General features: G+C 41.8%; 1 protein-coding gene across 3 annotated transcripts in view; it reads left to right on the top strand.

Annotated features, from left to right (window-relative positions):
- LOC138247175 (killer cell lectin-like receptor subfamily B member 1B allele A) overlaps window positions 1–14,909 on the top strand; it is a 221,326-nt gene that overhangs the window by 31,193 nt on the left and 175,224 nt on the right. For 2 of the 3 annotated variants that reach the window (XM_069201919.1, XM_069201918.1), the window contains exon 2: window positions 2,548–2,646. The exons of the other annotated variant lie outside the window; for it this stretch is intronic. In XM_069201919.1, coding sequence (XP_069058020.1) covers window positions 2,548–2,646 — 99 coding nt within the window. The remainder of the gene's footprint in view (window positions 1–2,547; window positions 2,647–14,909) is intronic. 3 annotated transcript variants of the gene reach the window in all.

Below are 14,909 nucleotides of genomic sequence, written 5' to 3'. Positions count from 1 at the left end.
GAGTGGTAATAGGGCATCTGCTCAAAATTAACAAATGCCTCATCTGCTGCTCATGATTCAATCTCCTTATCTTCAGGTGGAAGAACCACTTTAGTTTCCAATGCCAGAGCTTCAGCTGGCCATTCTCCACTGGTTCAATAGAGTGCAAAGTCCTGTCCTGTTTCCGGATGGGCAACCTGAAGCAGATTTTTCCTTATGGAAACAGAAAAAACAGATAATGTCAAACACTCACTGGGAGAAAACACATCAAGGACATTTAATTTTTGTTTGTCAAAAACAACCACCACCTTTTGTGTTTTTTTCTGATTAAGAATAAAATGTCAGCTTGTGTCCCCGGAAAGTGCTCATGCTACATCATTGAAGTTATTTTGGTGGAAATTACCCACAAGCGTGACATGGTTCTCTAAATCAGATCACCTAACCTCCAATTTACTTCTAAAATGATGAAAGGTAGGTCTTCACATTTTGATGCGCAGTACAGGAGCATGCCACAGGGTATCAAGAGATTGCATGTTTCATCTAAATCTGAGTTTAAATTCATACCCTTCATTACAGTAGTTTTGAGCCTGCTCGGTTAGAGAATACCTGAGACCTTTACATTGGCTCCCTGTGAGAAAGGGAGTTATTTTTCAATCAGTATGCTTAGGGCATAAAGCTCTCCACCAGAGGGGCTCAGACCATCTCAGATCAGCATTTAGCTGTTATATCCCTGGTAGGTCATTTAAGATCTCCTAGGTAAACAAAAGTGCTTGTACCTAGGTTTCGTAAGACTAGATTGGGGAATGGGCTTTTTCGGGGGCAGCTGCAAGGCTGTTAGATAACCTTCCGAACTTATCAGGCTTGTTCGTTCATAGCTACTGTTTCGTAGACTGGTGAAAACTTGGCTCTTTAAGTCTCCTTAGCTGAGGTGGGGATCCTTAGGGAGTGTTGGCTTTTGTGGCTTTCCTGATGTGCTGATGTGTTATCTTAGCGCTTTGATGCCTTATGGTTATGTGTGCTTTATATAAAAGATATAAATACAAATACAAATGAAGGTACAATATGTGCATGAGATGTGGCTTCATGAGGGGGGGATATTGTTGACTCCTTCCTGTTTGCCTTTAACAGTACACAACTGATTCCTCCAATCTCACACTGATTCTTGCAGACACCTTTGAAGCGTTTGCTCTATCGGAATAGAGGCAGTGTCTTTTGTCTTGTTTTTCTGCATGTTTTGAATTATATTTGTGAGGTTCTCCTCACTTTCAGGTAATATTTAGGATTTCATTTATAGACAATGCATGGCTTTCAATGCATTTATTTGTTTGGCACAAACCATGTGTCACTTTGCAATTCTACTCCAGGAAACTGTGATAAAATAGAGGTTCTTCAGAATATTTATAAACTGAAATTGGCTGCAGCAAAAGTGATGTAAGTTACAGTCCAACGTATAGGTGGCTCTTTCACTACTGCATGCCTCAACCTCAGGCTGTCACATTGGAAATGGACTCTGCCAGGGACTGCTTCAGTGTCAGATGATTAGAAAGTCAAAAACATCCCTTAAAGAAGCTTAGCTGGTCCATTCCCAATGCTCTCAAATGACACACTTAGTTTACATAACAGTGAAGGATGAAATGCTTGAATTAATCTCAGCCACTGGTAATCATTCGAGCCGCATCCCAATCCATTGTTAGTTTGCACCAAGCCACCTCCATTTGGACCCAACTATGCAAATCAGTGTTGGCCCTGATCCAATCTGAACAGTCCAGACTGAACTGCCAAGCCAGGTCCTCCTTGAATGGAACACAGGCAACCCAGGACCGGTTTCATCCTAGTTTTAGGTTCATCAGCCGGGGACAGCTTGGTTCCAGTAACACAGCGTGCACTGTTCCCACGTCTGGGCGTACCCATCCCACTCCCATGCAGAGTGGCCTATGACGTAGTGAAGAGGAGCAATTCACTACTCCTCTGAAGGATTCACCGGTGATAAAGCTGGTTGGTATTTCATAAAAGTAGCTCTCATCATGTGTAGGGCACTGCCAGCTGCCAAGAAGGACATTTTCTGCATCACTCTCATTCCCTCTTTATGGTGTGTTTTGATGGATGTCCGGTGGTGGATAATGAAATATTCTGTAATGAAGCTCTGCTCTTTGGTTCATGGTCCTCACTTGTCCTTGTCTCGAGGAGGGCTCAAAAGTCCACATGAACTTTATTTTGCTGGCATCTTAGTAGTAGATTTGATAGGATTTTAAAGGCTCGTCCTATATCATCTTCAATTTTTGGAATGATGACACTTAGGACCTGATTTAGATTTTGGCAGACGGGTTACTCCATCACAACGGTGACAGACATCCTTTCTGCAGAAATACAAATCCCATTATTTCACATGGGATTTATATTTTGGGGGATGAAATATCCATCACTGTTATGACGGCATAACCAGTCCACTGAAATCTAAATTAGGCCCTTAGTTGTATGTTTGACTAAAGTATGAGCCTACGCAGATTATTCTATTCATATTCATTAATGAACAATGTATTCTTATTTTCTCAAACATTTAATTCACAGGTGACTCCCACTGCCCCAGTTGGCACAGACGCACACTATGGATCAGCGGAGGGGTTCATATAATCGCGGTCCTGGCTGTCGCAATATTTGGTGTTTGGGGTAAGCACTGAACATTTGAGAGTCTTTGATAGCCAATTTTGTCATTTGTGAGTTCAATTCACTAATCAAGGTCACAAACTAGCAATGGTTTCATTGTATGCCGCCCAATCACCGACTAACAAATAATAATAATTTTAGTGAAGGGCGAGTTCAAGTAACAATTGACTTCTAATAGTTGAGAATGTTGGACATTTGACATCCATTAGGTATAGTGATATTGTTAGAGAAACAAGCACAAAGCAAAGGACCTGTATCTTCACGTTCCATTCAGATATTTACTGCAACATGTTAAAAAGTGAAAGTATTTTGCTGATGGTGCTTCATGCAAACATCTAGAGGCATATTTATACTTTTTGACGCTAAACTGCGCTAACACAGTTTAGCGTGAAAAAAATTAGCGCCGTCTAACGCCATTCTGAAGCGCCATGCGGGCGCCGTATTTATTGAATGGCGTTAGCCGGCGCTAGCAGACCGGCGCTGCCTGGTGTGCGTGAAAAAAAACCACGTACACCAGGCAGCGCCGGCGTAGGGGAAAATGGCGTATGGGCGTCTTAAAATGGGGCAAGTCAGGTTGAGGCAAAAAAATTGTCTTAACCCGATTTGCGCCATTTTTTAACGACGCCCATCCCCCATTAACATGACTCCTGTCTTAGTAAAGACAGGAGTCATGCCCCCTTGCCCAATGGCAATGCCCAGGGGACTTATGTCCCCTGGGCATGGTCATTGGGCATAGTGGCATGTAGGGGGGCACAAATCAGGCCCCCCTATGCCACACAAAAAAATATATATATATATAAAAATATACCTACCTGAACTTACCTTAATGTCCCTGGGGTGGGTCCCTCCATCCTTGGGTCTCCTCCTGGGGTGGGCAAGGGTGGCAGGGGGGGTCCCTGGGGGCAGGGGAGGGCAGCTGTGGGCTCATTTTGAGCCCACAGGTCCCTTAACGCCTGCCCTGACCCAGGCGTTAAAAAGAGGCGCAAATGCGGGGTTTTTTGCCCCGCCCACTCCCGGGCGTGATTTTTGCCCGGGAGTATAAATACGACGCATTTGCGTCGGAGTCATTTTTTTAGACGGGAACGCCTACCTTTCATCTCATTAACACAAGGAAGCGGTTCACGCAAAAAAATGACGCTCAATCCTAAGACTTTGGTGCTAGACGCGTCTAACGCCAAAGTATAAATATGGCGTTAGTTTTGCGCCGAATTTGCGTCGAAAAAAACTACGCAAATTCGGCGCAAACGGAGTATAAATATGCCCCCTAGTCTTGCTTTACTGAAGAATTAGCAGTCTAAATATGTGGGAGGCTGCGAAAGGGAGTCCCATGGAGGAATAACTTTAAACTCCAAAGGGCTTTAGAAGCCAATGCTGATGCATCAGGCAAGCCATACGAAAAACTGTGAAATAAAGGATATCTTGGATAGCTTAACTCTTTCAACCACATGGTCTACTATTAGATATGGGCCAAATTTAGATATTGGTGGACAGAATGCCATCACACAAGTGGTGGATTTTCCATACTTCATTTTTGCAAGTGCATTATATCCTAATGGACGTGTATTAAGGCGGAGGGGATATTCGTTATGTTTGTGATGGAGTATCTGACAGCTGAAGTCTAACTCAGGCCCTTAATCATGAATTGCATTAATTGCCCCATAGACATCACAATTTATTGGCACAGATATGACAACCTGCGGGCATACCAACTAAAACCTCTAAGGAAGGCCCAACCCCAAGTGACTTGAAAAAATAAACAGGTAAAACAAGAAACTAATCAAACAGAGATACAAACATGATCTAAATCCATGTACAGGACAGTTTGAGAACTGAACAACTTCCCACAGCACATATCCTCTCTTTCACTGGATAATAGAACCAAGTTTACCATTAGAAGTCTTTGTATCCTAAAACCAGGGACCCTGGAATCATGCTGCGGGAAAGCACCAAATTATGCGGCAGGGTTGACTAAATTATGCTTCACAAAAAAGCACAAATTATGTGGCATAATGCAGTACATTTTTGATGCTTTTACTTAATTATTTTGCAGTTGTGGCCTCATGGAAATACTGCCTGGGAAAAGAATTTCCCTCATTAGTACCAGTTTAACAACCAAGTGCTGGAAAAGAAATGGAAAAAGGTCTGGCTAACCTTTGCAAAGGGCCTTCCACTGCACACGAACCCACTGTTCTGCATTTTTAGTAACTTTTAATCCATTTGAGGCAGAAACATTTTTTTGTTAAAATCTGCAGACTATGCAGCAAATTATGAATTATTTGGCAAATGTGGCAAATCTGCAATTGTGTGAAAAAACACGTAGCTGCGAATTGCATAATTCCAGTAGCCATGGTTCGTGGCTTTGGTGAGCGCATCGCTTATATGATCACTCTCAGATAAATGAGCGTTGAAGTATTTTTCTAGATATAAGTATTGTGGTCTTATTTATGGCCTGTTTGCTTAACTTTATAATGCACCTTTGCTTAACTTTATTGTTTATACATTTGTATTCATTATGGTAAAACTGTTTTTATTATATGTTTTGATACTGTGCTTCTAATTCACATCTTATATATTCAAATATTCATGAATATAATAGTAGCTGTAAGCAAGATTATTTTGGGGGGAGTATGCAAGTAAATTCTCAGGGTTTTGATTCTTCCTTACATCATAAACAAAGAGATAAAGCAGTATATAAAACATGTGCACAACTCTTCTGCGGAGAGAGCTACACTGGATGTTCCAGTGAAGCACAGAAATGACAAGCAGTCTGCATCAATGCTGTGCCCTATCTCAACTCTTTGGGGACACAGAATAAGAGAAACAAATACTAGCAGAGCTTTAAAGGATGGAGCAGCAGGCTTTAAAAATAATAATGTTCAGATACACAGAGGTGCCACCTAGAAATTTTTTATTTATTGCAAGATGTTGGTGCTAATGTAGGGTTAGGAAACACTAAAAGAAGTAATTATCTAAAGTATTGCATGTCTTTTATTGCCTCTTTTAATAGTGTTTACTTTTTGAGTCTTCATAACAAGCAACACAATTATTATAACTCAATAGTGCTTTTACACATATTCTGCTGCAAATCTGAGCTATAATATTTTAATCAAGCAATCACAAATAATAGTGTGGGTTTCTTGTTTATGTGCACCTTTTGGGAGAAAGGTTACCAGCCACTCAGTAAGACAGTTATTTGATGTGTGCAGCATTCTGTGGTAGGATCTGATTACTTACACAATACATGTTGACTTTAGGTAGGATGAGGGAGATGCTTGAGCAATAGCCTGTCTGGTCCTTCTGCTCAAGGTGGTGAGTTGATACATAGTTGGGCTTGTCTAGGGGATAAGAGGGCTTTACCTGGCTATGTTCACAAGACACCTTGTGAAAACATTTCATGATACTTACTGCAGGAATAGGATATTGAGTACCTTCAGTGACTATACACACAAGTAAATTACCAAGATTTACTAAGACGGAGGCATCACTGTAATTTTAGTACTTCCTCCCTCAGGTCAGTTAGAAATCCCCTGCCGGGCTGCAGGTTTTTTAGGCTTGACTATTAAAAAGAATTCCCCGTCTCTCGATTGATTATCAGATTTCAATCTGAATGTGTAATAAGTGGCAGCTGGGCGTGTATAAGTAAGTACAAGTATTAGAGGATCACTGACACAAAGTTTGACTTCAAAAGGATTTAGCTTCACAGGGAATGAGCTAATCACAGTGAGTCCACCTTAGCCTTTTGAAATATTTAACTCAGGTAAAATTTCAACCAGTTGAGGCTGCTACTGGACTCTGGACTCTATTCCACGTGCAAGCCAGCACCAATACCTGCACAATACATACCACATTACCACCAGGAGATTCCCATAATGTATCAAGAGCTTGCATTATGACTTTATGGGGAATAAATGGCCAGTATCAGTGTGTTATATGCAGTACCCTTACACTCAGTTTGACTGTAGATCGAAAATGACAGCAATTGTTAGAATTAGTGACTGTACAAGGACAGCTTAGACATTGTAATGTGCAGACAGTACAGGATAATGTTGGAATTCCTGAAATCGCTAATGGGTCCCTTACACAGTCATTTGTCAATTTAATGTGCAAAATTCCCACTCAATGAGATAGGATTTCCCTTTGGATAGCCCGTGAAGCTAATTAATTGGCTTATCCTCACTCGGCACCTGAAGACAAGCACAAAACATCATCTTTGTGTCTTCCACCGGACATGGTATGACCTATAGAAGAGTGTTTTACCTGAGACAGTATGTTTAGGAGTATATATACCCACTATATATGGTACAACCTCCATAGTGGTGTTCGCAGATACTCTGAAACAAATACAAAATTAAAATGGAGCTGATCTAGCATCTGGCCATATGCTAGTTCATGCTACTGTTCTGATAAATGAGGGTGAACGATCTAGAATTACTTTTGGAACCCTATTGATCCATAGGTCGAGAGACCTTGGGTACTCATCCTTCCAAACAACAACTCAGCCCTAAGGAGAGGTAGAGGACACATAGAGAGAAAAAGCTCCAAACATGAAAAAAAAAAAAAAAAGATGAAACCAAAAACGAAACCTGGACATCTACCACTGTAGGGATCCAGAGTGAGTGGTTATAATTAGAAAGACCTCAAAAACTAAAAACCTCTGATTGGTATCAGTGTACTCACAGCCATTCAGTGTGTTCCTAACAGGAACCTGGAGATATTAGATGCCTAGTATAGCCCTAGAATAAATGAAAGGAGCTGTCATTGGAGTATAAGAAATTGGAATATTATTTGAAGGAACCCACTTCAAATAATAGTTACAACGCTTGTCAGTGGTGAACTGCTAAAGTCACTAAATACGCCTGGGACTAACAATCTGTGTGAAGTATCTGTACTGCACTCAAACAGAAACAAAGTGAAAACTCAACACAAGAACAATCCCAAACGAAATTGGAAACAATAGAATGCATTTTAATAAATAAAATTAGACCAAGACCAAAATCACAAAAACCCATTAGGTAAAATATAAGGCAGTGCCTCTAGGTTGAGCCTGACTGCTTTTGTGCCAAGCGACCATGGAATTAAGTACAGGTTAATTTAGTGACTTTTGCGGTTCATCTTGCCAATGACTGTGGTTGTTGCAAGAGAATGGTTTACTCCCCCTTCAACCAAAAAAACTATTTCAACAGTCCTGTGACACTGGGCACTGAAAGAAAGCCTTTTTTGGTCTATGGAGGAAAATGACAACCTTCTAAAAGTGTCATGTCTAAAATAGTAATGTAAGATCTGGCTTGACCATTGAGTTAGATTTTAGATTACTACTAAATTAAGTCATTTTTCTAGCTGTTCCCAAACTGAAATTAAGCAGTATCAATTATTATTTTGTAATCATTGTTCTCCTATGGAATGGTCAGCCTTGCCACAGTGAAAAATGACTTTGGAGTATTTTTGCTGCCAAGACATATAGCACATTAAATATACACGTCCTACTTTTTAAACACCATGCATCTTACCCTTTTGACATTTAGGAATGTCTTAGCTGTATTAAAAAGGAAGGTTTAGGCCGGACAAAAGACTTGTTTAGCCAAGTAGAAATGGCAGTTTAGAGCTTCATATCCAAGCAGCATCACAATCTGAAAAGAGAACCACATTTCCCCGAAACAGAATGCCATGATGCGTGACTTTGATTCCATTGAATGTGATTGGGAGTCCAAGAATCGCACTGTTGCTACATTTCCCAAGTAACAGGAATAAACACTGTGACACAGGGCAGTGAGCCCATTGAATCTGATCAGCAGGACATGAAAAAACAGCCAGATGGCAGCCATGTACGATATTGCCCGAAAACTCTGAGGAAAAGAACAAGAGTGAAGGTTGATGATGCCAACTATTTGTAAGCATACCTTGAAAATATTGTATATACCAGTACCTGAAAAAGTATTGTTTGATGAAATTAATCTTTCAGTTTTTAACATTTTTCCCCACAGCTTATGTCTGTTGGGAGGCCAATGAAGCTCTGTTATGGGAAAACCTATGAATGACCTTTCTGAATGGAGGTCAGTGTCTATTTCAAGTCTCTCTTTTGAAAATCAGATGCATTACTTACAACACTCCTTTTTCATTCCAGACACCATTTTTCACTTTCTTTCAAGATGTGATTGTACACTATGGATTTTTTGTTCCATAATTCAGTGGGGTGGCTCATATCATTGAGACTAGTAGACTTTATCTTACCATTATTTTCACACATGCACTGCAGTTCCCAGTCCTGAGGAGACCCCCTAAAGGATAGGGGTTGAATCGCAGTGACATAGGTCTCTTATGGGTACTCAGCTTGAGGAACATGAGAGGGACCTAAAGCAAAGGGAACTCATAATTTGATAGAGGCTTCCCAAGGACTTGTGACCCAGCCCATTTTAGGCTCTCTGTAATTTAACAGGAAGAGCACAATGTGAGACATTTGTGTATGTGTATATTGATCATGCAGTTTTAACGTGTTAAATGAAACTGGCTTAATGAATTAGCAATTACAGTTTGGTAAGATTCTGGTGACGGTACTCACCTTTTGCAGTAATTTTTCCTTGCACCGATCTCTGTAAATATATGCTAAATCTTTACAGATATAATCAATTGATGTGTATGATAACAACAAATTATTGTCAGCCGGTTTCTTAAAATATGTAATGAAGTAAATGTATCCTTGTGTTCACATGACCATGAGATTGTCTTGATTGGGATAAATTATTATGGTAAATTGAATCACATGAGGCACAAGTGGTTGTTGAATTTATCTACGCTGCAATGGCAAGCCTGAGACATGTTTTACCATGCTAATTTAATGGGTGGCACAATGAATTCTGCAGCCCGCTAGTAGCATTATTACATTTATAGGCCCTGGTTACATGCATTAGCATATACTGGAGACTTACAAGTAAATTGAATGTGCCAATTAGGTATATGGCAATGTTGCCATGTTTAAACGGTGGAGAACAAGCACTTTACCACTGGGTAGCAGGAGTAAAGTGCTCAGAGTCCTATGGCCAGCAAAAGTGGGTTCAGCAAAAGAAGGCAAATTTCTGGTGGAGTATGAAGCAAAAGATTGTCCTTTCCAAAATAGAGTATCATAGAAGAAACAATTATACCCATCAGAAAGCTGAAAAAGGGCAATCTCGCTATTCCTAATACAGGGCCAAAAAAGGAAAAAGGTTTAAACAGATTCAAATGCTCACTATATGAAGATAATGGTTGGTTTATCAAAAAAAATGAACATGCCTGAGAAAATGAAAGCATTCTGTGGGATGGGATGTGAGCAGCGGCTCTCTTAGACTGCGCCGCAGAAGTTACACACCAGCCACTTTGGGAGCATCTGGCCACAAGTCCTGCTGATGAATACATGCAGATAGAAACACCAGATGGCCATGTGAATGTCCATGATAGAGTTTATAATGTAGAAATAGAGATAGAGGGTCCCATTTTGTCAGATTTAGTGTTATGTTTATGGCATAATCCCAGTTGAGGATGATTGGATTCCACCCTATATAAGGACCACATCTTGTGGGGAGAAAATAGAAATTGGAACTTCATTCTTTTGAATGCCTGAAGAACTCAGAGACATATACGAACAAGGTGAGATAAGTAATCTGTGCCACATCTGATTCCCCCTGTGAATTAACTACAGGTACAGGGCCCAAATTCATTGAAACCAGAGGCAAAACACGGTCGAAAAGCAATCATGACACCATTACACTATCAGGGAGTTATGTTGTCTTGCTACTGGACAAGTAACACTCCTCTTTTCCGGGTGATTGAGACTGACCGTTCATATGAAATTTTACAGGACTGTACTGTACTGAACTCTCACACATGGTGCAAAAAGCTCACGGTACGAGACTGATGCGAATTTAGGAAGACATACATAATGTCTTTCGTCATTTTTTATGGTTTCTTTATCCACAGAAACTAACAGCCTTTACAGTCAGTGGTATCCAGTACGCATATACGAGATTACCACAAAGGTTATTTGTAGCAGGAAAAATGGGAAACCGACAGGACAATCCTGACATGCCATTAGACATTGATGATATGTTTAATGATAGTGTCTTAGATAGGTATCTAGAAAGCGCAGCAGATTACGACTATCCAGCCTGATATGGCTATAAAATAAACTTTTACAAATTGAAGATAGAGTTCCTTAATGTAAACTTTTTGGGATATAAATTATACAGCATTTCCTACAAGAACCACCTTACAGCCTACAGATACATTGAGAAAATTACAAGCACTTGTTGGGTTCTTGAATTTGGAAGGACTTACTTGCTGCACTACAATGAGAGAGGGAAACCTTTATGCTAGATGACACCCGCCTTTCTCGAAAGGTTTCAGTGGAAACACATACAGCTATTTTATGTGGCCTGCTCTGGTGCACTAAAATATCTGCCTGGTGTGATGCACAACCTTTGCACTATGGTCGATGCAGAGGTGAGTGTATGCTGCCTCACATAGGATTTGTACCAGAATCACTTGCTTCCAGTTCATATCCAGTGCCTTGACAAACTCTGTAACATTGATGTGTTATGATATGCTACTACCACTTGTTATAGTACGCCATCTCGCACCCGGAGGTGTATCTCAGCGCTTCACTAACTCACCCCTACAGAAATACATTAAAACATCCATGCCTTCAGAAGTCTTTTACACTTGCACAGCTTCCAACATGAGTGAATTTGCAGATGACGTATGTTCCAATGGAAAGGGGCAAGGTCCGAGGAAGATCTTCCATCAAATCTTAAGGTGCAAGTTCGAAAATCCATAACAAAGCTTTATTTGTACATCTAAGCAGTCTGAGGGGGCAATAATAGGAGGGCCTACTATGTAGATAGACTGGAGCTTTGCTAGTTAGGGTCCTGTGAGCAAGACAGCAAACCTTGAAGATAGTGCGCGTCCTCACTGGTAACCAATGGAAGGCACTCAAAATGAGTGCTGAAGGACAGCCTGAGGAATGATTGCAGATGAGTCGGGCGGTTGTGTTCTGCACAACCTGTAGTTTGGACATCAGCGCATCATTAACTGCAACCAGGAGCACGTTCCATAGTCCAGGCAACTCATAATCAAGGCCTGGGCAAGTGTTTTCCTAGAGGGTGACAGAAGCCAAGGACATTTTTTCCCTAACAGGCGCATACTAGCAAAGCATTAGTAAAAAGTAGGAATAACCTGCTCCTTCATTGATAATGTCTGGTCTATTTTTATGCTGAGGTTTTATACTATCTGCCTCGGAGATGGAGCTAGTTCAGCAGGCCACCAGTCAGAGGACCACATCTTCTGAGCCTTTTCGAATAAGAGTATCTAAGTCTCGCTGCCTTTTAATTGAAGACAATTGCTCGTCATCCAGTTCACAATGTTCCTCGTGTGGTCCGAAAATTTTGATTTCTCCTTGTCAGAGTGGTGCCCAAAAGAGATGTCTAGTTGGGTGTCATCAGCGTTGGATATAATCTCAAATCTTCATGATTTGACACTTTGCACATGGATATTGAACAATCTGGGACTCAAAGAAGAGCTCTGCAGGACCCCTCTATTAACAGGCATTGTATGCGATGTAAAGGAATGCAAGAGCTAATAAAGTGCTTTGCCATAGATGCCCAAAGGTCCAGCAACACTGCAATACCAGTGTCTAGGGACACTCTGATGGTATCTGTGACTGCAACCAGTGTGGTCTCGGTACTGTGCAATGCTCTGAATCCTAATTTTGTAGGATCCAGGATCTGATGCTGTTCTAGAAAAGAGGCTACCTGTTTATTTATATGGCTTTTTAGAGTTTTTTTTCTAAAAGAAAAAACAGCGAGATGGGAAGGTAGTTGGAGAGGTTTTCCAGGTCAGCGTTTGGTGTTCTTAAAATTGGAGAAACCAGTGTGAATTTCCAGGCTGATGTAATTTTTGCTGAGTCCAAGGAAAAGTTAAAAAGGACCATGACAGCCAATGCAATAGCGCTTGATTGGGCAGGCAGTAGTACTAGGAGGGCATAAATCTAGAGGAGAGTCTGATTTGGTGTGAGAAAGCAGCCCTAGTGTTTGCTCAAGGGGCATGGTCCGAACCTCTCTAAGAAGAAGATGCCATTCGGAGGTGTCAAGTTAAAATCAACTACCTCCTCTAGCTGCCCATGATTAGTAGGGAAGCTCTTATAGATTGTGTTGATTTTCTTGTTGAAAAACTTAACCAATGAATCATGCAAGTCTTGTGATGCAGGGATGGCCCGATTGCAAGCGTGAGGGTTAGCAAATTCATTAAGAGCTTTAAAAATTTGTTTCTCTGAATTGCTTGCTCGGTTAATTTAATTTGTTACATTTTTTTTCGGGCTAGTTTATTATTTTTCTAGTAGCAGTTGAGCATTGATTTATAAGCTTCTTTACCTGAAGAAGATTTGGGGCCTCATAATGACCCAGACAGCCGGCACCGCCAGCTTGCCACCAGTCGACAGCCTGTCAGCGGTTGTAATCTGCCAAGGCAGCGCTGGAGATTATAAGTCCCCTTTCCGCCAGCCTTTGAATGGTGGTAGCCCCACCATGTACAAGCTGTCAGAAAGGAGGTGCTGGGGGCCCCATGGGGGCCCCTGAATTGTCCATGCACTTGGCATGGGCAGTGCGGGGGCCCCCATGGCCAGCCCCGTTGCGCTTTCCACTGGCTGAATTATGGGCAGTGGGAAGTGCGACGGTTGCTGCTTCACCTGCCGCACCGCCACATTGGCCCTAGCTCGATTACGAGCCGGCGTCAATGTAAGGCCCTGTTCATCGCAAGGCAAGCAGCGGAAACAATGTTTCCGCCCACCAGCACTGCGGTGAACTCCTAATAGGGCTGGCGGCGTTCTGGACGCACAGGCAGGCTGATGGCGGATGAGTTTAGCGGGCGGGCTCTGCCGCCCCCCAAACTCATAATGAGGACCTTGGTCTGGCACCATCTCAGTTCAAGCCGTTTGCACCTAGCTTTTCAATTCTTAATTCAGCTGTTTACCAGGGAGCTTTACTTGTACTTGAGATGGTTGGTACTTGCTTAACTGGGGCAATCTTATCAAACACCCGCATGAAGGAGCTGTCATAATTGCCAGAGCCATGTTTATATCATTACTCTCTGTGATCTCTAAGGGTTTAAAAACTTTGGAAAAGGAATCATTTGAGACTAATTTCCATTGTCCTTTACACTGCCAGCCACTCCAGTAAGTTTAACATACTCATTGTCTTTTGGGATCAGTAACTTGACCAGGTAGTTGTCAGACCATTTGAGAGGTAGTGAAAAGGAGTTTGTAAAAAGGTCTCAGGGTGGTCTGTCTTATAAGTAAGACATTTCCATGTCTGACAAAAGTTGGGTCACCTCAGTCTTCATTGTATTTTCACAGTGAAAACTGAAATCACCAAAAAAGTAAGACATTATTGGATGCCAGTACATGTTGCGCAATGTAATCAGCTAACAAATGGCTGAACTCTTTTTTCACTCCAGGTGGCACCAAGGAGTTTGTGCACCAGGGAGTTTGTAAAAATAAAGTTTAGGTGTGCCCTGCCTTACGAGTAGGACATGTCTCTATCTGTTGGAGGCCTATCATTTCCATGTGTGACAAAAGTCAGGTCACCTCAGTGTTCGTGGTATTTTCATCGTGAAAATTGAAGTCCCCCAAAGGCAAGAAGTCATTGGATGCCAGTACATGTGGTGCAATGTAATCAACTAACAAATGGCTGAACTCCTTTTTCGCTACAGATAGGAGGTAGTTAAGCACCCCCTTCCAGTGATTCATAGCTGAAATCTAAATTCTTAAAATACACAGTTCCTCCCAATAGGTACAACATTGACCCTGCCTGGGAACACAATGGCAACGCCACCTCCCGGTCTGGACTCTCTGTCCCGCTTGACCAGATGGTAGTTTTCTGAAAGAGTCAAGGGAAGAAAAGGGAAAGCGACTGAATTCATCCATGTTTTCTTGAAGAAGCCAATGTCTGGAGAGAATGAAGCAATAAGGTCCCATACTTCAGTAGAGTGTTTTACCATGGACCTAGTATTACAGTATAGACCATCGATCCCCGGGGTGCACCCAGGGCCGGCGCTGGGCATGGGCAGTGTGGGCAGCTGCCCAGGGCCCAGTGTCTGCTTGTAACTAAGAGGCCTCGCACCACCTTTTAAACAATTTCAGTATTATGAGGCAAAGGGAGCAGCAACGGTTCAGAGCTGCAAGGCCCAAGGGAGGCCTCCCCTCCCCTGGCATCAGAAACCTAATGCTGCATCTGCCTGATAAC

The sequence above is a fragment of the Pleurodeles waltl genome, chromosome 7 (genome assembly GCF_031143425.1).
Source record: "Pleurodeles waltl isolate 20211129_DDA chromosome 7, aPleWal1.hap1.20221129, whole genome shotgun sequence".
In the NCBI taxonomy this organism is placed as follows: Eukaryota; Metazoa; Chordata; class Amphibia; order Caudata; family Salamandridae; genus Pleurodeles; species Pleurodeles waltl.
Note: the sequence above shows the minus strand (reverse complement) of the source record. Positions and strands in the feature narration are given on the sequence as shown.